Raw genomic sequence first — 22,238 nt, 5'->3', positions numbered from 1 at the left:
GGCTTTTTCACCCTAATATACACACAGCTGTCTACTACCCCAGCCAGCAATCAAATACCTGGCATAATTTTTGTCTAGACTCTTGAGTCCAAATCAGTATGCACACACGGTGTTCAGCTATACTGTAGGAAGACAGGGGGGTCGATAGCAAAGTGGAGTGCTTTGAGTGGAGTGGCTTAGGGGTGGAGTGGGGTGGGGGGCGCAGACATAGAGCAATAGTGTGGTTAAGCTGTGGGGATGGTTTATAAAACTGAGGGTAAATAGATCCCCTGGATTACTATTACACAGCATACTGCGGCCTGTAGCGGCCCTTTAATCTAAGTCTGGGAGGGGGATGTGACTGTTCACATGCTGCTGAGGGGAATCTAAACTCTGCACTGCTATATTGTGTTGCAGACACCAAGCCCTGCCTAGAACACCTTGCCTCTGCATAGTAGATTACAGCTCTGCAGCGAGAGTAATGGCACAATACATCATACTGCCTAGAACAGTATCGTCCTGTAGTTCAGCACAGCATGGCGCTGTAGCCTACAGCAATGCACTCTTGCCATTTAACATCTTTGGCCTTATCATATTGAGCTAATCCAGATCCCTTGGGTCCTGCTCTGCAAACATGGGGCCATTATGGCAAGGTTACTGCAGGTCTACGATGTGGTAATTAGCTGAATTTTATAGCTGCGGTCATTGATGTTATTCTGCTGTGTCACACCTATTACTCAGCACGATTGGGCTACCTGTACTCATTCAGGAGCATTGCAGAGGAAGGGTATTGCTGTTTCACTTTTATGATGGCGAAGATCAACCCGGCGGGCATTAAAAGATTTGTACTCGTGGTGTAACGAGTTTCAGGATCAAGAGCGAGGCAGAAAGCACATCATTGTAAAGAACTGTAAATAATCTTATCTGCTCAGCCCAGCGAGCTTTCTATTGAACTAATACTGCTCTGAACATCCATGTATCCTGTTGTGCTCCACTTCATCCCTACAAGAGGACTGAGTGTCAGAGGACCCGCAGACCTCTCAGTCCCCCTGTAGGGGACAGCTGTCCTGTTGGCTGAGCGGTGAAGTGTCCTGCCTCTATCTGCTGTGACAGAGATGACCCAGGGCGAGGTTGATGAGAGAGCCCGATATCAGCCGCCACCACTGTCTGTCTGATAAGGAACCACGCGTGTTAACAGCTGACACGGCTTAGCATGTAACATAAGCACAGGACATGTAACATGTAGAGTAGAGCATGCTAACACAACATGCTGTCTAGCACATGCTGTTTCGCTTTGCTCAGCAGCATATAGCCATTTTTCATTTAGACAACAACAAGGGGAGGATATAAATCAATACTAATATCAGACAGTGTCTAGCAAGGATAGAGGTCAGGTGTCCTGGATATGAGTTGGAGGGGTTGCTGTAATTAGTCGGCAGTTGTGGGCGGTATTCTCTCCGGTTTAGGCTGCTGCTTACCAATGGTCACCAGTACTGCAGAAACAGTGAGTACAGGTTTCTATATATTAGAAAAGTAGAATAGAGACTCACCCAGAATCCGTTACAGTCTTAGGAATCTTTTAACACAAATATTGACGTCTGTCTACCAAGCGTCTAGTTATGCCCGCGGCACCCGGTCTGGTGAAATGGGAGAGTAATGTGCTCTGCCTCCATGTTTCAGCTGCTCCATTAGCTACCATTAAATTAGGTGGAGGGGTGGGGAGCATAGCTAATGTAGTGCAGCCATGCGCTGATCTGTTGTGTTGAGGTGGCCACATGAGAGACATTTACTTCCTCATGTAATTAGCCCATAAATCAGTCAAGTTGTGAGTGGTGGAGGGGGGTGGGGGTGGTATTGAGGAGGTGATGATCTCAGCAGCAGGACAGTATACATACTATGCCTGGGTTATGGGACTGCATTGCTCCTTTCCTGCAAACTACAAAGTTTCTAACAAGACCACAAGGGTTTTTGCTTACAGTGTTTGCACCTGCAATATTTATTAGGCTCTTGGAAAGGAAAGGCATACAAGTAGATTTCAAGTTGAAATCTAGCTTTACTCCTTTCACTACCCTAGGGGACAAAATATCTCATTTACGATGTCGCGTAACGGAGATGATATCACACCGTCTTGATATGCTTTAGTATAATGTCAACACGGTTCAGCGCAGCCAGAGATTGCAAGGGAATCTTCTTGCCGCTCTCTCCTTGATAGCATGCGGCACACCAATCTGTTATCAAACACCGCAGGACTTCTCACATATGCAAATGTGCCGAGATGATCTGGTCTCATATCTTCCTGTGAACACAACTTCACCTCCCGCAGACTGAGAAAGAATAAAAGATGGATAAACGGGGGGGGGGGGGGGGGGGGGGCAGGCAAGAAAGGAAGAGAGATTATGGAGACGGAAAGAAGAAAATAAGAGCAAAGAGAAAGCGTGAGGTACAGAGTGAAATAACAAGATAGATAGAGGTGCTGCTTAATGTTCATCCTGTATGTACATTTGTGCTGCCCCAGCTGGCACAGAGTCACAATACTAGCCTCAGTACAACACATGGGAGAGGACATTTCCCATCTGCAGGACCAGATACACACTAGCCCTGCACCCTGGGCCCACCAAGGCTAATTGCCATGGCAACAGGCTATATAGGGGGTTGAGGGTCAGCTGGAGACTGGAGGATCTTTTTAGATGGAAGGGCTGGTGCTCTGACTGGGAGATGGGGGGGCCAATTTGACTTTATTCAGCTGAAACTTCTGGCTTTGATATTGGTGGTAAAAGTCAGTCGAAGGCCGTGTGTGTGGTGTGAGTTCAGCAAACATAAGATGGACACGTGCAGCGATTCTTCTCCGCTACAGCTATAAAGCCACACATACACGGACACAAACACACACACACACACACTCCCACTCTCTCTTGAAAAGTGGAAGCAATGTGAAACCATCTTTCCGCCTTTCGCTCCCCTGCTGTCTTTGTCTCACTGTACATTTGCTACTCCATTTAGATCTCGGCTGATACGGCGCGAGTGGAGTTGCACACGGGGCTATAAGCTCTTCTCACGGTCATGCCGATGCTCGGGAGATAAATTGGCATCATGAGTCACTGATGCATCCTGTAAGCTGTTCCCCTTTGTGATCAAGGGTACAGAAAATGCCGTCGCTCCTCCTAACAGGCGCACGCTAGCCTTTGCTGACATTGACGGATGGAGCTCACTCTTAAGGTGACATAACCCCCCCCCCCAACACACACACACACACACACACACACACTCCTTGCACTTTGCTTTCAAGTATACTAAATGCAAACGCCCACACGTACACATGCGCACACACTCAGCCGCGTTTTGTGCGCTGCCCATTGCTGGAGTGACTCGTTAGTGTGCACAGCGGGGAGTGTGTGTGATAAATGGCTGCGTGAATTATGAATGAGGGGAGATGACGGGGAGCCGGTCCACCCTGAAGCCTGCTGCTGCACTCAGCCTGCACAGAGTGTGTGTGTGTGCGTGCGTGTGTGCGTGTGTGTGTGCAAAGTTTTAATGTGCTTGCCTCCATGAATGTATTTATGCGTACAAGACAGATGTGTTCTTATCTGTGTGTGTGTGTGTGTGTGTGTGTGTAGTGTTTAAAAGTGCATGACTATATTATTATTATTATTATTATTATTATTATTATAAGCAGTGCAGACTGTGAAATGCATTTTTGGAGCATCTCTCTGTTCTGCCCAATTTTATCTCTTTCCTGCTGTAAGGAATGGGAAGCCTGTCTGCTTTATTGCTCCTCTCTCACACCCTCTCCCTCTGCTACTGGTTTTTATATAGCTCACAGTGTGTATAAAAGCATTCACCATTACATCCTGCTCTTCTTTCTAGTCCTCCTTTCGTTCCCCTCCTCCCCACTTCTTCCCCTATTCACTCCCCTTCTTATCTTTTTCATTCCCCATGTTTCTATGGTATCGATGTAGACTTATCTATGGCTATTAATCTTTACATTATAGTCCTCCTAGTCTCTGTCATTTCATATCATGTAGATGCTGTCTTACATAGTGTGTGTGTGTGTGTGTGTGTGTGTGTGTGTGTGTGTGTGGAGGTGGTGCGGCTGGTTCCTCTCTCATGCCCCTCGGCCTCAGCTCCCTGCCTCAGGCTCAGCTTCAGTGTGGGACAGCCCTCCTGGGTCTCCTCCAGCTGTCAGCTGCTACTCCGGCCACATATTTTATCGCCCCAGGAACTCCCCCATGCTGTCGCTCCTAAAGGCCGTCGCTGACTGATGACTGCATGAATGTGTGTGTGTGTGTGCGTGTGCATGCTAAGTACCTGCATGATATATTCTTGACAGAGGTCCTTCCCCAACCTTTTATCACTTTCTTTCACTCCATCTCATCTCATCTCTCTCTCTCTCTCTCTCTCTCTCTCTCTATCTATCTATCAAGGCTACCCGCCCCCTTTGCTGCCACCTTGCTCTCTGCATTGTTTAGTCACTCCCGCCTCCGCTGTTTTTCAAATGATAGATGCATCGACCAACCTAACAGCAATGCTTATCTTAACAGGCCGTGTATCGAATTGTTTTCCGGCCCGCTTTTCTCTGCTTGACCGTGAGATTTGATGAACCAGTTCACTTCCGCTTTTTAAGAGGATGCCGGTCAATACGCCAACGCACATGCACGCACGCATAAAGGTGCACACTTCTCTCCCGCTCTCAGGCAGGATATGAGTGAGGGGTCCTGCAGGAGAAGTCAAGCCTGTAGTTAGTATCCTCGTTTACTCCTGCTTCATCATTGGGCGGTTTTAAAGAGTCCTTGGGGAGTGGCACAGTGCTCAGCAGTAGATACATTTCCATCATCAACCCTGATGGAGGTGCCATTATTCAAAACGGTGAGTAAGCACAGTCTCGTGCCAACGGGCTTAGAGGAGGAGAAGATGAGAGGAGGAGGAGAGGGAGGGAGAGTTTTGTGTGTATTAGCTGTTGGCTGCGATCATTTACCAAGCCCCACAAACCCAGTCACTATATTTCATCAATAAGAGCGCTAATGCACTCCGCACAGTTGTTATGGGTCAACGGCAATTCAGCATGATGATATTGAATTTCAATTAGTGGTGAGATTGCCACAGAAAAGATGGGTTTATTTATTGATTTGTTTTGTTTTATCTCCAGCCTAGGAATTAATTAGAAATAGGTTTGTTTTGTGGTAAGACTTACCCTCTGTGCTTTTGTGAGTTGAAAAGTACACAATACAGATTAGACAGCAAAGTCTGTAAAAGGTGAACCAACCCAAGCTTTCCATTACCAGGGAGCAGAATAAAGTGACTGCTTAGCTGCACTATGCCACTGTATCCTCCAAACTGCATCGTCATCTCTCACTGCACTGCAGAAAATGGCCTTCTTAGCAACTCATTTAGTAATAACAATAATAATAAACTATATTTATATGGCACTTTTCAAAACAAAGTGGTTTACAGAGTCAGTAAAGTGCTTTACAGAATCATTAAAAGAGAGGATATAGGATAGCAGAAAAGGCATAAAATGAGCACACAAAAAGCAATTAGACACCTGAAAAACTTTGTGATAAGGAGTGGAGAATGAGAGGGGAAGAACGCAGTAGGATCAGGAATAAAAGAAGCTCGTAAAATAAAACATAAAACAAGGAATAAAATAGGGCATTATACAAAAGCCTGCTCATAAGAGTAAGTTTTGAGGCGGGATTTAAAAGATGATACTGATTTCTTGGGCAGGGTGTTCTAAGACCTATAGGTGCCCCGACAGCAAAAGTATAGTCACCTTTAGTACTTAATAAGTGAAATTATACTCCCCATTGACAGATTTATTCACTTGTTTTTTGTTTTATTTTAAAAAAGCAAGATTTTAAGACTCCATGCTAGATTAACAGACTTGTTAAGGGTGTTTTTGCAGTGTGGACAGATGTGCTGAATGGCATGGAGCCCTATGGCAGCCGTTATGAGCTAGAAGAAACGGGTGTGGGGGCATTAGGATTCAGTGGAGGGTGTACGGAAGGAGAGATTGACGGAAGAGGAGAAGACAGTGTAAAAAGAAGAGATGGAAAGCGAGTCTGAGCTTTTGGGATGATGTCAGCCCGGGCAATTCTTCTCAAAGCAGAGCCCCTTAAGCCTATGTGGTGATGAGGCACACGGATATCGGCTTGGACACAAAAGAACAGGGTGGATAGCTGGATTTGGGACAGAGAGAGAGAGAGAGAGAGAGAGAGAGAGAGAGAGAGAGGCAGACAGTGAGTTACAGCCAGATAGACAAAAAAAGGGAGAGAATATAGGCCATTGAGCAAAGGGCGGGGGGTTTAAAGATTTTGGAGGGATGTCAACTGTGTCTATTGTTCTGCCAGCGGACCATGACAGCCGGGGACTGTCGAGGATGGAGGGATCGGAGGTACAGAATACAAAACAAACGGAGAGAGGGAGAGACAGATGCGGGAAAGAGAGCGAGTTAAAGACTTTGGAGAGATGTCAAGTGTTTCTATTGTCGTTTTGAATGAGCTGCGGCGGGACCGGATTGAAGCCAGGAAAAACACACCAGCCAAATATGGACCCTTATGCTTCAATGCCATCCCTGTTTACAAGATGGAGCGCGGGACAGAAAGAGGGGAAGGATGGGGTCATGAAGGGGAGAGATGGGAACTCAGTTCACAGCAAAATATTGTTGATTGTAAAGCGGTTAGGGTTAGAGAGACCTCAGTTTGGCCTGTTCTGCTGGGACAGTGTGTGTGTGTGTGTGTGTGAAGTTTGTAAGCAGAGAAGCACTCTGACGCAACGGGCCGTTTAGAAAAGAGAGCTCCCAAAGTGTTTTTGTCCCAAACGTGGCCAGCTAATGTGCTGAGAAAGCCCAGGTGGTGTGCGGGACCCAAGCTTATGTAACTGTACCAAGAGGTCACTATGGGTTATCTGCAGTCTCCAAGTGTGTGTTTATAAATAACTCCAAGTTGTTTAATCTGTGCTTCATTGATTTTGACATGTAGGATAAATACCAGGCATGACATTAGTTGCCTCAAATCTACAAAAGCTTGCTTATCAAGCACCAGTGTTGGGGGAAGTTACTTTTAAAAGTATTTAGGTACTTTACTTTGTTACTCGCCATAGAAAGTAGCTAGTTTTGTTACAAAGTAAGGTAAAGGTAACCGAGTTATTTTGCAATACCCACTTCAAAAACATACTGCACTATTCTTTTAATTTGTGCTAACAAAAATTAAACAGTATGAATGAAAAATAAAAGTAATTACATTCTGATTTTAAAAAGTAACTAATAACGGATTATAAGAATTGAATAACGAATGCATTAAGTTACTAGTTACCACAAAAAAGTAATCTAATTACTTCTTACCCCTAACACTGTCAAATCAACAGGGCGGGCATGACAACTTACTTATGACTACGACAACGACTTACTTTAATGAAAAATAAATGAAATACTAAATAAGTAATAATGAAGTAAATGGTGAATAATAAAATAATGAAGGGCATTGATGAAGTGTGTTGTTGTCTACTATGCACATCCCTCGTCATAAAGTAGCCTAGCATGAATATACATGCAAACCAATACACATTATGCATAGAGGTATAAAACACACATGCAAAATCTACATGTAGTAGAATCAGCACCTTGCTCACTGTTGTTTATGCATGTAGTAAATGGAGCGAAGTGTGAAACATCCCCTCCTATATATTATTCAGAGGACAGTCTGTTGTTAGCAAACTCAGCATATGAAACAGTCCTCTCCGCTCCTCCTCTTTTGAAAACTGTTCCTGTGCTTGACATTCTCCCACCGTGGGGAAAGGCTGCCCCAATTTGACATTTTGAATAATTCTGCTCGCCTCCCTAAATGTCTTTTAATGCCTCAGTAGTAACCCGGGCTCAGCAAAAAGTGTTCAGCTGTTAAGAGGAAGGTCAACACCCGCCCCCCCCCCCCCCCCCGATCCTCCACCCGTCCTTGGCCCGGGACGCACACATACACACCAACCCTCCACTCGACATGTTACTGTCAGAAATGACAGTGTGAATCCCTTGATGATCCCTTATGAAAAATGCATATGTGTCTTTCATGTATTCTGACAGAATGGGTTCATTCACAGATGGCACAGACAATATCTCTCATTTCTCTCCCTGTCTCTCTCTTTCTGTCTGTCTCGGACTCACTCTATCTTTCCCTTGATTTTTATTATATTTCACCCTCTACCTTTCCTCGAATCTCCCTAATCTCAACCTCCTCCTCTCCTCCCTCTCCTCTGCTAACCATGCTGCAGTAATGAAGTCTTCCTAAATAGCCTGTCGAACTGGACAGGTTTCGTCCTGTTCCTCCTGCCCTCTTCCCCCCAGCCGGGACAGGATGTATATCCCAGGATGGGGGCGCAGCGGAGAGAGGGAGTGGCTGCTGGCTGGCGGTGCCAACTGGCATGGAGAGCTGGCAAGACAGGCGAGGCTAGTTTCTCCGCGCCACCTGCTCCCTTGCCCTCCTGCTCCGATACCTGGCCCTGGCAGGCAAACATGTCATTATCAGAAGATCAGGCACATGCTGTGTGTGTGTGTGTGTGTGTGTGTGTGTGTGTGGGTGCGTGTTTGCTTTAGTCAGAGCAGATCAGCCAACTCTCCTTCTCTCTCAGTTGCCCCCTGCGTTCTGCTGCCTTTAGCAAACTACCTTGGGACAGTAACATTGGCTGCTCAATCCCACTTGGGGTGCAAATGAGAGTTGAACAGAAATGTGTTGCTTTGTGATTAACAACCAAAAGCTTTAATATTTATGCCTGCTGTACCTGTGGCCATGGTGTGCTTTTTTTCTTTGTAATTTTTCTTCTATCATGTATCCCTTGGGTAAAATTAGATTTTTTTTTTTTACATTTGAATGATGTTTTGACCTCCTGTCCTTCTTTCTTTTAGTGTGCTTTTATTGCATCCCAGCTTGTCGTCTCTCTGTCTGGTGAAAGAGAGAGTTGCACTGACAGTGTTGGACGTGATCACTGCAGTCGCAACCTGTGTGTTTAGTCCATCTTTTCCTGTGGCTATCTCATTTATGTGTGTGTATGTTTGGCTGTATTTATGTGTGTCACACACAACCTCTACATCGAGCCTCTTAGCATCATGGACAGAGGGGTTCAGGGACGGCCATTGTCCCAGAAGAGCGTGGATGTGGAGGAAGGGAGGAGTGGAGGCAAGGGTGTTATTTGTTTACAAAGTGCTTTAGTGCTTTTCTCATGTCGCTCGCTTCTGTCCTGGACAAAGAGGCTTGGAGAGGCAGATAATGTGGCAGGCTCTCACAGGGAAAGGTTATCTACTGTTCTCTGTCAGCTGATAGCACAGGACAGGACACTTCAAGTCCCATAAAGCCCAGAGACTGCCACTAATGGTGCTCTTCAATTAGCCCAGGGTCATCAGAGATGGAGAGAGGCCGACACACGCATGTACCCACGACACAGACTGACGCAGTCGGACACAGATCATTGGACAAATGTGCACAGATTGGCAGATGTATAGACAAACACACACACACACACACACAGCTGGAAAGGAACAAGGGACATCAATTGGAACAGACAGCTTGATGTCTCCTAACCTTTTTCCCTGCAGTGAGGCCATACACACTTTGACTTCGCAGCACAGCTGTATTCTGTTGATGTTGCACCCTGTTGAATTGGACAATGAAGCCAGCTGGTCAGAACTGTTTACCACAGCCATAATTTACTGCCTGACAACAGTGCAATTGCAGCTGCCACAAGGTCGGATCGTAAAGACGAGGGATTGTCCTGGAATGATCAAGAACAGAAACACAAACACACAATTCAACCTACATAACCTCTCATACAAGCACACACACACACATAGACACACACACATACAGATAACAGACATCTTTCAAGACCCTGCGGTCGATGGGGATTTATCTTGCTGCTCTGTGGCTGTTAGGGCTTTGCCATCTGAAGCGATCCTCTGACCCAAGCTGTCAGGCAATGAGATGGGATCAATGAAAACTATGTCCACATTAACCTGTGAAAGGGACGGCTATGGACTCCCCTCTTTAAATTCCATATATTCAAAACCCCACTGACTTCTACTGGTGCCAGGCTGCAGGAATGACAACCCCGGGCAATGGTTAATCTGACAAAAGGGTTGGACTGAAAGCCAAATGAAAACAGGGGTCATCGATATGATCCGATGAATGATGCCTCCTTGTATTTTCTGATTCTTAGCTGGCGACACATTTATTTTGACTTAACTCACAAAGACTGATGGAGAGAAACTGATGGAGAGAAACTGATGGAGAGGGCAGGCCGCAGCTGAACAGGGGAAACTCTTGTGACCTCGCTCAGCCATCAACTTCTGATTATTTCTTTCAGTTCTGGCAGTTTTCTGAGAGACCGTTTTTACTCATTTTATTCCTTTTGAACAGTCGCTTGTCGTTCTCTCATCCACTACCAATTTCAGTTCATCATCCCCTTCTGCCTCCCCTTCTGTCCTCTCTCTGTCTTTCATTTCTCTCTAGTCATTCGTTGGTCAGTGTAGCTTGCCATTCCCACTTTTCTGCATTGTCTTTGAGTTGCTATGGTATTGGGGAATAGAGCTGAATGGTCCAGTGATTCCTGCAAAGGTGGATTTGGGATGGTTCCCTTCTTACAGAATCCCTATGTCTGCTTTTACAGCAGATATAGGGTTTTATATGAATCGTGACTCAAATATATAAATAATAAAGTATGACTCACCTGCTTTAGTAGCTCTGTATTTTATCTCAAAATGGACTCCGCTCTTTTTCTGACTCAAATGCTTCCATGACTTGTAGAAATCCATGTGAACAGATAGGAAAACATTAACATCTGTACAAATCTATACCCACAGTTCAGAGGAGACACTGTTTCCTTTGATATCTCTCTGTTGGCTTACATACTGTTGTCTCTCCTTTCCAGTGACTGAATTTCAAGCCATTTCACCCATGCAAGTTCAAAGAATACTGTTTGTCGTGGGCGGTCAGTTCTACTTCTTCTGACCCAAGCTTCATGTAGAGATATTGATAGATAGATAGAGGGAAGAACAGGAGAGGCACAGAGAGAGAGAAAAGGAGAAAAAGGTAACATTATTGACCCAATAAGCGCACGGCTGAAGGAGACAAAACGGAAGTCAATGTGTGTCATGGTGGGTGGGAGTGAAGGATTTGATTAGCAAACTAATGGAATCAGTCTGCACAGTGTGTGTGCTTTCTCAACGTGTGTGTGTGTGTGTGTGTGTGCATTCGTGTCTGTCTCTGGGTCCTTATTACACACACACACACACACACACACTCACACTTAGACATTGTCATTCTCAGAGGAAGTCGGAGTGAAAAGCTCCCCTCAGTTTCCCGCTGTCTGTTCTGCTCTCCTGTGCCATTCTGCATCACTGGTGCGAGGAATTAGTTCTTTGTTACTGCTGTTTACTGCCTTCATTTCCCAGGCTTGAATCCTCATGACCATGGCTATCGACCCAGCCACAGCAAAGCGGTCCATCTACACCTCTACTGTGTGTGTGTGTGTGTTTGAATGGGTGTGTAGATGGCTCGGGGGGGGGCAGGGGGGTGTTTTGTGTGCGAGTGTCTCTCATAATGGCACATGTGTTTACAGTTGTCTCTTTGTGTGCATGTTAGTTTCTTATCATTTTATGTCTGCTACTTGATCTGTGTGTCTCTGTATTTGCCCCATCGTTCTTTGGTGTGTGTGCGTGCGTGTGTGTGTGTGTGCCTGTTCCTCTGTGTACAGATGCGAATGAGACTGTATGTGTGCCCTTGTGTCTTATGTGTAGGATGCGTGTGTGTTGGAAAGTGAAGCCCCAGGGTGGCTCCGGAGAGGCTAGGCGGTGGCAGACCTGTCTGAAGTACTTAGGGCCGACAATGCTCGGAGGCCCGAGGCTGGGGCTTCACTGACAGTTGAATTATGTGGCTAAGCACAGGACCACAGGCGCTTTACCTGTGCTACTGACAAACACACACACACACACACACACACACACACACACACACGCCTACCTGTTACTGTAGCTGCGGCCTGTCACCCAGTGTTTGCTGACTGGAAAAAGAAACAGCAGAGGAGACGGGAGGGGGGAATGCAGAGGAGGATGCAACAAGTTCACACACACACACACATACACATACTGTACGGGCTCAGTATTGATGCGTCGATACACACACGCACACAGAGGTCCTGTCAAAGCCTGCTTTGTTTCAATGCAGTGAGCTGAATAGACATCCTTTTCAGTTATTGTCTTTTGCAATCAGTTCCAAGAGAGGTCAGTGCCACTATCTGTGTTGTCTGCAGTGCTTCACAACACAGCATAATGTTCGCAGAGCGCCGAGATGCTGCCCTTTTTGACCCTCTGTCCTTCTTATCCTCTGTAGCACTCATGGTTAGAGACACACATGCATAAAACCTACACACACACAGAGATACACACACACACACACACACACTATTGTCATTTTTCATCAGACTATGAACAAATAAAAGGCACTTGTATGATACTTAATTGAAATAGAGTTTATCAGGCCTGTGAAGGAGCGGTGTTTCTCATTACAGAGAAAAGGTATTAGGGAGGCTGTATGGGAGGAGCTCAGCACTGCAGCCAGGCAGACCTTTGTCATTCCCTTAGGCCACAGGGGAGGAGTAGAGAAATGGGTATGGAGAGGAGAGGAGAAAAGAAATGAGAGTGGACAAAATGGATCTGTGGACCTTGAAAGCAGGGAATACATTTCCTTTCTTGGTGTCGCTCTCTCAGTATTTTCACCTTTTCTGTCTGACTACTCTTTGATTTTGGATAAGCGAACAAAATGCCACATAAATGCTTAACAAAGTATGTAATAAAAAGTCAAGAAACACTATGGGTTATGCATGTGTATGTACTTATATGGCCACATGATGACTCATGAGGTACTTACTGAGGGCTAAGCATTACCTTGCCTTTTTCAACTGGGACAAATTGATATTCAGCACTTCTCCCTTTTTTGGATTCTGGGTGCCTGCTAGACCCTGTAAAGACTTTTAGACTGCTTATATATTTCACTCAGGGAGCTCATCCTACAGGGTCCTGAGCTTCAGCTGAATCCTAAAACAACTCCATAACCACCAATAGCTTTATCCACACTGGGGTGAATAAACCCAACTCAAGCCTCTTCCAGCTGTAAATTGATCTGCCACTGACATGCTTCTTTCTCCCTTTCTGTCTCTTTTTGCATGCGCATTTCTCCAGGCCTGAAGACCTACCTGATCTCGGGGAGGAAGTTGGAGCCGCACTCTCACTGCAGTTGCTCCCAGTTGGGGTTGTCTGGGCCAGAGCTTGGGGAGCCTCGGTGCCCCACGCCCAGAGCGCACACGCCCGATGGAGCCCCCTCAGCCTGCACCCTGCCCCCGGACAGAGCCCAGGTGAGCTCATCTCCGACAAAATGGGATGAAACACCAGCCGGCCGCACACGTTGAAGAGATAACACAAAGGAAACATTATCATTCAAAGCAATTTGGCTGTAATGGCTTTCATCACCCTGTTCACCAATTTGAATTTTTCCATTTGTTCAGTTAACCACATCATATAATAACCTCGGTAGACCTGCGAGGTTAGAGCAGTCTTTGTTTTCCCACCTCAGTTTATCTCAGTTTGTGTGTGTGTGTGTTTGTGTGCACATGCGTGTGCTCTCATCTGCATATCTGTGTATTCCATTTGTGTAGCATCTCCGTCCTCGTTAAATCCTTATTAATAAGAAACTGCCGGTAAAACAGTGAGATCATTTTAATCAGGTAATGAAAAGCGCTACCCTCCCCAGCCAGCCATCTGTGTAACAACTGACCCTTAGTGCTCATCAACACAGAACATGGTCATCCATCATGACCTTCTTAGTTCTACCCTCAAGGGGAATTTCTTATTGGCTTCCACAGTATCCCACTGGGTCACACAGGACTCCCCGAAAACCCTGCACCACATTACTCCCAATAATTACCTCAACCTTAGCCATACATTACATCCAACCACACTGCCTTATATTCACTCCAATTAACCCCCTTTCTCCTTCCTACATACACATTAGTATCTCTGCCAAGGCAGGTGGAGGCAGGGGTGTTGAGGGCAAAAAGGAGTATGGAGGATGGAGAGGAGAGAAAAGAACAGAGGAGATGGGAATGATGGGAGGCAGGCGAGTGGAGGGGGTCCGAGGCCCGTTAATGAGGTACCTCGCGCTGGGAGAGGGGAAGCCCTTCACAAGCTCTCTGCCTACAACTAATGACTCCTATTTGCAGCTTTTCATCTTCTGTCTGTGTGCTCACACACACACACACACGCACACATGCACACACACGCGGCTTAATAGCATTTGAATGTGTGAAAGGATTTATTAGGCAGGTGTGGTGAGAAATGTGTGTGTGTATCCCACTGTAGGCTCATATCCCAGTGTAGCAATATAGATGCAGTGTGCTTTATCGCTGTGTGTTTACATTATATAGGGAGTGCGTGTGTGTGTGTGTGTGTGTGTGTGTATGTGTTTTGGCACATCAATGCTCCACACTACCTTGTACATGTCTGTGTCATGGTCAGTCATAGCATAGCATAATTATTATGTCTCTCTCTCTCTCGCTCTCTTTCTTGCTCTCTCTTTTATTCTTTCCATTCTGTTTGAAGAGGATGAGTGGGATGAAAATACAGACCTTGAGCCCATCCAAACCTCCTCTACCCCTCCTCTTCCTCTCCGTCTCCATCTTTCTCAGTTGGCCCTGCCACTGCTGCTGAAGTAGATTATGTCCAGCCAACAAAAAAGATGGGAAATGAGTGGAAGACTTGTCATTGCATTTCTAGTTAATGTTAAAGTGACAGGGTTTGTGTTGCTGCTGTCTCATCGCAGCTGATGATCTGCGGCAGTTTTATCATCTCTCTGTCTCTCCTGCTGTCCCCAACACTCTTGATCTCTGCCTTCTTTTCTTTTTTTTTTCTCTGCTCATCTGTTCCCCTTGATCTGTATCTCTCCCTTTATTAATTCTCTTTCTTCTTTCTCTGCAGTCTCCCTGTCTCTCCTGCAGTGTGGTCCTGATACCAGGGGAGGATCAGGTTCTGGAGGAAGGAGCGGTGCAGAACGGCTGCCATGACGACCACAAGAACAATAGCAACAAGGTTAGCCTGCCGTCATTACCTCAGCCTGACGAATGGGACTTTAAACTGTTTATCTCAGATGGTTATTATCAAGTGACAGTGACATCATTACATGATCAAAAGCAGTTTGACATTTTCAATTTGAATTAGACTCCGTACTTACAACTTCACTATCTCATCATTTAGAAAAGAAAGTCCCGCCAAGGCAGTTCTGACATTTTTTGACATTTTGTTTCACTTTGTGGCAGGCTGTAGAGAATCCCATTGGTTAAAATGTACAGTGTATCCCACTGCAGATAATGTAGTATGTGCAGAATAGGCTCTTTCTCTCTTTCTCTCTTTTTCTCTTTTTTTCGCTTGGGACCAGGATCAATAACTATGCCCTCTTTTTGGAAATTCAGGATGAGTTTTCAGGCTCCATCTCTCTTCCTGCCTCTTCTCCGCCCCAGGACCCCTCCACTCTGAAGTGCTCCCCAGCGGCCCCCGCAGGGCGTGGCCCCAAGGCCCTGAACGGCCTGCTGAGTCCTCGGCTGGAGGCCCTGACCAACAGCCAGACGTCGCTGTGTGAGATGCTGCAGGAGAAGGAGAAGAAGACGTGGGGCGGAGGGGCGATGGGCATGGACCACTCAGCGCTCATCCCGCTACGCTCCAAGAACTTCAGAGAGAGGAGCGACGCCCACTTTGTGGATGTCATCAAAGAGGACAGGTGAGTTGTGTTGGCTACTTTTCACTTGAGGATGACTTAAGAGTTTATGCATTAAGATGAATCCTTCAACATTTAATGACGATATAGACAAAGCCCAGCTGTTCATGTGATTTGTTGTCGACTCCCCGGCCTATCAGGAGTTCTTTTCTTCTTTCTTCTTTTTTTTATTCTGTACTGACTGGTCTCTGTGCCTCTGACAGCCTGATGAAGGATTATTTCTACAAGCCCCCCATCAACAAGTTGAGCCACACCTTCCTGGAGAAGAGCCTAGAGTCTGCCTACCGGACAAGCTTCCAGGAGGAGGTGTGTGTGTGTGTGTGTTTGTGTGTGTGTGTTTGTGTGTATTTCTATCTCTCTCTGTGTACTGTGAGCTTGACTCGGTTGTTTTTGGTCTCACTGTGATCTGACAACCGTTCAGACTTCAAAACTGTCAGGGAAAACCAATGTCTTCACACTGATGCCGGTTATCCTGTCTCTGCTGCCTTCAGATATGAGTGTGCCTGTGTGCCTGTGTGTGGGCACGTCTGTCTGTCTGCCTGTCTGTCTGTCTGTGTTTCTTTGTGTGTCTGTGTCTTGTCTGGGAAGCCTGTAAAGCACTGCGCTATGACCAGACCAGTCAGGACTGCGGCAAAGAGAAATCACTGCAGGACCTCACAAGCAGTGTTGTATTAGCTTGTAATGTCCTCTGCTGGTGTAGCCTCAGAAGTGCATTTTCAATCTCACAGCTGTAACTGTTGCTACACTGTGAAGTCTTACTGTCTGAGTCATTAACATGGGAACTGCAATAGATTTCAGTAGAGACTTTGGTAGTTAATTCATTTGTTGTTAAGGGTTTCTTAATTAATTTCCACTTCCAGTTGACCCAGAAGGAATCTGTGCTGAGCGCTAGGCAAAGAAGATAAGCCTTTTATACCACGCAGCTCAACCTTAACAAATAATACTAATAATAATAATAATGATTCATTATTTCTTGGGGGAGCTGGAGCCTACCCCATCATGTCTTGGGCAGAAGGCAGGGAATAATAATAATAATATTAATAATAATAATACAATAACAAATTATAATCATTTCACAAAAGGGAACGCAAACTTTTTTCAAATCAGTAACTTTCCTTTCCCACTTGCATTACAAGCTGCAAGACTTAGGGATTCATTCATTCATTCATTCATTTTCTTTACCCACTTATTCCTATGCAGGTTCATGGGAGGCTAGAGCCTATCCCAGCATGCATTGGATGTTAGGCAGGGAAACACTCTGGACAGATCATCAGTCCATAGCAGATATAGGGATGACCTGTACAATTTGGGAAATACCATATATGCCCCGCCTCCTAAAATAAAATCCATCTTCTAACTACTTTCCCTTCTTGTACCTTTTCATATTCCCGTGTCCATTTTGACTTTTTTCCCCTCCACTACCTTATTTCTCCTCTGCTTTTGTCTCTCTCTCTGTCCCAGGTGGAGACCCAGGCGGCGGTGCAGACCTTTGCCAGCCCAACATTCAGCTCTTTCCTGGACATGCTGCTGTGCTGCGCAGTGTTCCTGGCTCTCTCCCTGGCCTGTTTCCTTCGGCCGCTGCTCACCCAGCAGAGTCCGTCCACGCCGGCTCTCATCCTGACTGCTGGTGCCGCCCTGCTGGAGGCCCTGGCTCTGCTGTTGGCGATACGGTGAGAGACACGGGGGGACGGAGGAATTAGAGGCATATGGTTTGCTTGCGGGAACTGTGACTGGATTATCTTTACCTGCCTGAAGAAGTCAGAAAATTGCATTTGCATTTGTTTATGCACATGAGAAAATCGTGTTATGACTGGCAGTTTACATGATTATCACATAGGCTTGTTGTTCATGGCTATGTGCTTTCTGCTGTTGTGCCTTTTGATTTGAAATGCTAATGAGGAAGTAGGAGAGTGGGTGGGCAGTCCACTCACCTTAAATGTTTTTTTTTTATTTATTCAGACAGTTGGAAAGCAGAAAGGAAGACATGATGAGGAATGCTGGGCAGTGAGAAAAAGCCTTTCTTATCTAAGTGCACAGATAAATACATGCAAAAATATAATCAAACACCTCTTGGAGGTTGCAGATTAAATCCCAGGCAGTATGATCATACAGATTATGCATTGTTTCTCTTCATATAGAATGTTTAGCTGAAATGTATTAAAATAAATAAATTGGTCCCTATTTACGAGGCTTCTCAAAGTCGGTGCACTGATCACGAATCAGTGATCATCTGTTAAAATGAATGGGATTATAATAGAGATAGGTGGTCTTGTTTACTGACCCTTGGTTAGCAAACATGTACTGAGAAGTTTTGTAAACACATACTCAGGTGTTGACATGCCCTGTATTAGCCTAATATTCAGGGTGGGGTCAGGCTGGGGTCAAATGGAATATCACAAATATCAGAATGTAACGATGAATCCGATATTTTAACTGTGCATGCTTCCTCTCCTCCTCCCCCTCCAGCATGGCCTTCTACCTGGACAGTGTGCTGAGTTGCACTCGGGGCCTGATGAGGGCCATCTCAGGCTGGGTGCCACGCCATCTCATAGGAGCCGTCCTGGTGTCGCTGCCCGCTGTGGCTGTCTTCTCCCATGTCACCTGTGACATGCATCTCTCCATCCAGGTGGACTGCTGTTACTTTCATAGGTGGAAGATATCCCACTCAGTTGTCCCTGTATTCAGGGATGGATCATGAGGATTTTGGATACTGGCAGTGTTATTTGGCTGCTGTCTCTGTAGCATCTGTATTGGCCCCCAGTCAAATTATGCAGTAGGGAGGAGAGTTTTGCTCTTGCCTGACCTGTAAAGCACGCTACCTGTAAGGCTACCAGGCTAGGATAATTTCCATCCCTGACTATATTAGACTCAACTTTTGTCTGTCAGTTGTATGTTAAATACAGCTAATAGTCAGTGTTATGTATGTAATAATCCTGGGCTCTTTTGACTAATGAAGGTTGCTCTGTGCCCTGTCTGTTCCCCAGTTCACCATGTTCACCTGCTGTGCTGTCATCATAGCCATCATCCAGTACTGTAACTTCTGCCAGCTCAGCTACTGGATGCGTTCGGCTCTAGCCACTTTGGTGGGACTGGCGATGCTGGCCTTGCTCTTCAGCCCCCCCTGCAGGTACTACACACTTATGTACTGAAGAGGTTTCAACCAAAGGGAATAACAGGCCCCATTTACACTTGTCATTTCATGCGTCCCTTATCCAGATAGTATCCAGATATGATTTATCCACATTCCATTTACACCTGGCCACATCAATGCGTCTCCGTTAGCCAGATAGAAATCCGATTGCATCTCTTCCTGCTTTCCCGTGATGTATGCAAATGTGGAGATGGCAGGCGCCACAGAAATTCCGATTTTGTATGCATTCCTGCGTATTCTTCAAGTTAGACAGCAGGCGCTACTTCACTCAGATTATAAAAAAAACACTTGTAGAGAGAATGTGCGTACCGCTACAGAAACTGACCCAGCGTGCGCACATTTTGGAGACAGTGGGGAATGGCGACAAGCAGTGAAATAAAATAAAAATGGCCTTTACGCTCAGTTCATTTCTAGGCCGACTCTACAGCAAAGTAGAAATCCCTCTAATAATAATATTCTGTGTCAGAAGAACGTCTACAACTAAATAGTGTCTTTGTTGCCGCTTTTTCTTTTTCGGTTGTCCAAAAAGCATCTACATTTCATTATAGCCTCATATATGGTATGAATTAGTCTGAAGTAAGTGCATTACAGTCTTTTAGCAGAGCCCCAATTTGTTTCAAATAATTGCGACAAATTCAAGGTGTTTAGCAATTGGACTTAATGTCATAAGGTTATAAATTAGTGATGCGTTATGGTTTTGTGGTGCATTGGAAATGCCGGTGCCGGGCACACAGCCGTCCTCTACAGCCAGCTCTCCACCACCGCAATGAACTTCTTGGGGTCAACTTTTATATCTTTATATATATTTTTATTTTTACTGTAGTTTTAGTTTTATAAACGGTCCGGCTCTTGGAGCTGGCAGCATTAACTGCTGCTGTGACATGTTGCCACTCAAACTTTATTTCGTCTGTGATGCCCGAACTGAACCTTGGAAATTTCTCTTTTCTGTCTTTGTAATTTTCTCACACAGAGAATGGAATGACAAGCACATTTACATGCATCAGTATTCATTAAGGGCGTTGTTGAGAGACATTGTTCCGTTTGGGAGGAGTTGATGGTTGATGCATTTACACTTGGCAAACTTGAGGATACAATGCGTCTCAAACCACCTCCGGAAGTGGTTTGAGCAATCGGATACAAAACCGTCTCCAATGCGTCTTGGTTGCATTTACACTTGTCTTTTTTTAAGTGGCTCAGTGTAAATGGGGTTACACAGAATTTGTTGTTGAAAATGTGATATCGCTTTAAAATTTGTAATGAACAATACTGTAAAGACTTGATGACACTGGGTTACTCATTTGAATTTGGGAATAAAAAAGAGTACATGATCAGATGAGCAGTATCTGATTATTGCTACCTGTGTTTTGTCTCCTCCAGTGTTGCCAACGGTCTGTTTTTCTGGTGAGTACAATGATAATCCATGCACATTATTGTATATGTTCAGTATAGTTAATTCTGTGGCACATACATGGCTTGCTTTGCTGTCACCATTATCCCTCTGTATCTCTGCTCACACCTTGTTTATACCTGTGCACAGTTCACATGGTAGTGTTGTAGACAGCACAGCAGAATGCACAGGGCTTTTTCTTATTTGCGCTTAGCTGTGAAGAAGACATGCATCACTGACCAATCAGTTTTCCTCTTTTTGATAGACAGCTGCTGGTAACCACTCATGTGAAGTGCCTGCATGATGCGCAGTTGAAATTTTGGAAAGGTGCATGTAACTTACACCAAGAGCTTCTGCAGCTGCAGATCCCCACAGCCCTCTGTGGGTATCAGCTGTACACCGTCTTGTTTTGACATGCAAAACTCAGAAACATAAATCATCAATAACACTTCCTCCATCCTCCATCCCCTTCATGTTTTCCCTTCCCTCCTTACTATTTCTTCTCTCACTCGCCTTCCCTTTCCCCAAATTTCTTGTTTTCTTTTTCTCTTCCAGGTCAGATGATCAGACCAATAACAGCTCCATGAGTGTGATTGACAGCCCAGCAGACCCAGACCCAGCACCCGACCCGCAGGACCTACTGGCCCCTGAAGCCTGCGTGGCCTTCTTCCTGCTCCTCCTCCTGGTCTGGTTCCTTAACCGTGAGTTTGAGGTCAGTTACCGCCTGCATTACCACGGCAACGTGGAGGCTGATCAGCACCGCATCAAGATCCAGAACATGAGGGACCAGGCCGACTGGCTGCTCCGCAACATCATCCCCATCCACGTGGCCGAGCAGCTGAAGGTCACCCAGAGCTATTCCAAGAACCATGACAATGTGGGCGTCATCTTTGCTAGTATTGTTAACTTCAGTGAGTTCTATGAAGAAAGCTACGAGGGAGGCAAGGAGTGCTACCGCGTCCTCAATGAGCTAATCGGAGACTTCGATGAGCTGTTACGGAAGCCTGCCTTCACCAACATCGAAAAGATCAAAACCATCGGTGCCACGTACATGGCAGCTTCAGGACTCAATGCGCAGCAGTGTGCAGATGCAGCCCATCCTCATGCCCACCTCCGGGCGCTGTTTGATTTTGCCCTGGAAATGATGCACGTGGTGGACGACTTCAACAAGAACATGCTGGGCTTCGGCTTCAAGCTTCGCATCGGATTCAACCATGGCCCTCTAACAGCAGGCGTGATCGGCACCACGAAGCTACTCTATGACATCTGGGGCGATACAGTCAACATTGCCAGTCGCATGGATACCACAGGCGTGGAGTGTCGTGTCCAGGTCAGCGAGGAGAGCTACTGTGTGCTCAGTAGCATGGAATATGAGTTTGACTACCGTGGCACCGTTAATGTCAAGGGCAAAGGTCAGATGAAGACCTTCCTGTACCCCAAGAGCAGTGACAGTGGCCCCGTGCCGCAGTACCAACTCTCCGTCTCACCGGAGATCCGGGCGCAGGTGGACGGCAGCATCGGGCGCTCGCCCACTGATGAAATCGCCAGCATGGTGCCCGCAACCAGCGTGACTGCTAGCAGTACCAATACTGTGGTGCCCAGCACCAGCACAGGGGTTGGCATTGGCCTCTTGGGCCACGAGAGAGAGGCAGAGTGTGGAGAGAGGGCAGACAGCCGTGAAAGACGTCCCTCCGCAGAGACTTCTCATGCCAGGCGCTCCTCGTCTTACGCTGGCCTGACATCTCTGCCTATTACCAATCTAGGAGGACCTCCTCCCTCTACGAATAACAAACAGCTCATCATCTCTCCCTCGGTCCAGCAAAATACAACCCAAAATTCCACAGCGGAGTCACAGAAAGACGTAGAGAAGGACAAAAACGAGGATGATTATGACAGTAACATTGGAGAGCTAACCAAACTTTAA

At 46.0% G+C, this 22,238-nt stretch overlaps 1 protein-coding gene across 1 annotated transcript in view; it reads left to right on the top strand.

Annotated features, from left to right (window-relative positions):
• Positions 1 to 22,238, top strand: part of adcy9b (adenylate cyclase 9b) — a 29,157-nt gene extending 6,919 nt beyond the window's left edge. Inside the window, exons 2-10 of the mRNA XM_071908415.2 lie at positions 13,193 to 13,365; positions 14,984 to 15,094; positions 15,523 to 15,779; positions 15,980 to 16,082; positions 17,238 to 17,446; positions 18,243 to 18,402; positions 18,761 to 18,903; positions 19,509 to 19,540; positions 20,875 to 22,238. Coding sequence (XP_071764516.1) covers positions 13,193 to 13,365; positions 14,984 to 15,094; positions 15,523 to 15,779; positions 15,980 to 16,082; positions 17,238 to 17,446; positions 18,243 to 18,402; positions 18,761 to 18,903; positions 19,509 to 19,540; positions 20,875 to 22,238 — 2,552 coding nt within the window. The remainder of the gene's footprint in view (positions 1 to 13,192; positions 13,366 to 14,983; positions 15,095 to 15,522; positions 15,780 to 15,979; positions 16,083 to 17,237; positions 17,447 to 18,242; positions 18,403 to 18,760; positions 18,904 to 19,508; positions 19,541 to 20,874) is intronic.

The sequence above is a fragment of the Centroberyx gerrardi genome, chromosome 7, assembly GCF_048128805.1.
Source record: "Centroberyx gerrardi isolate f3 chromosome 7, fCenGer3.hap1.cur.20231027, whole genome shotgun sequence".
Classification (NCBI taxonomy): Eukaryota; Metazoa; Chordata; class Actinopteri; order Beryciformes; family Berycidae; genus Centroberyx; species Centroberyx gerrardi.
Note: the sequence above shows the minus strand (reverse complement) of the source record. Positions and strands in the feature narration are given on the sequence as shown.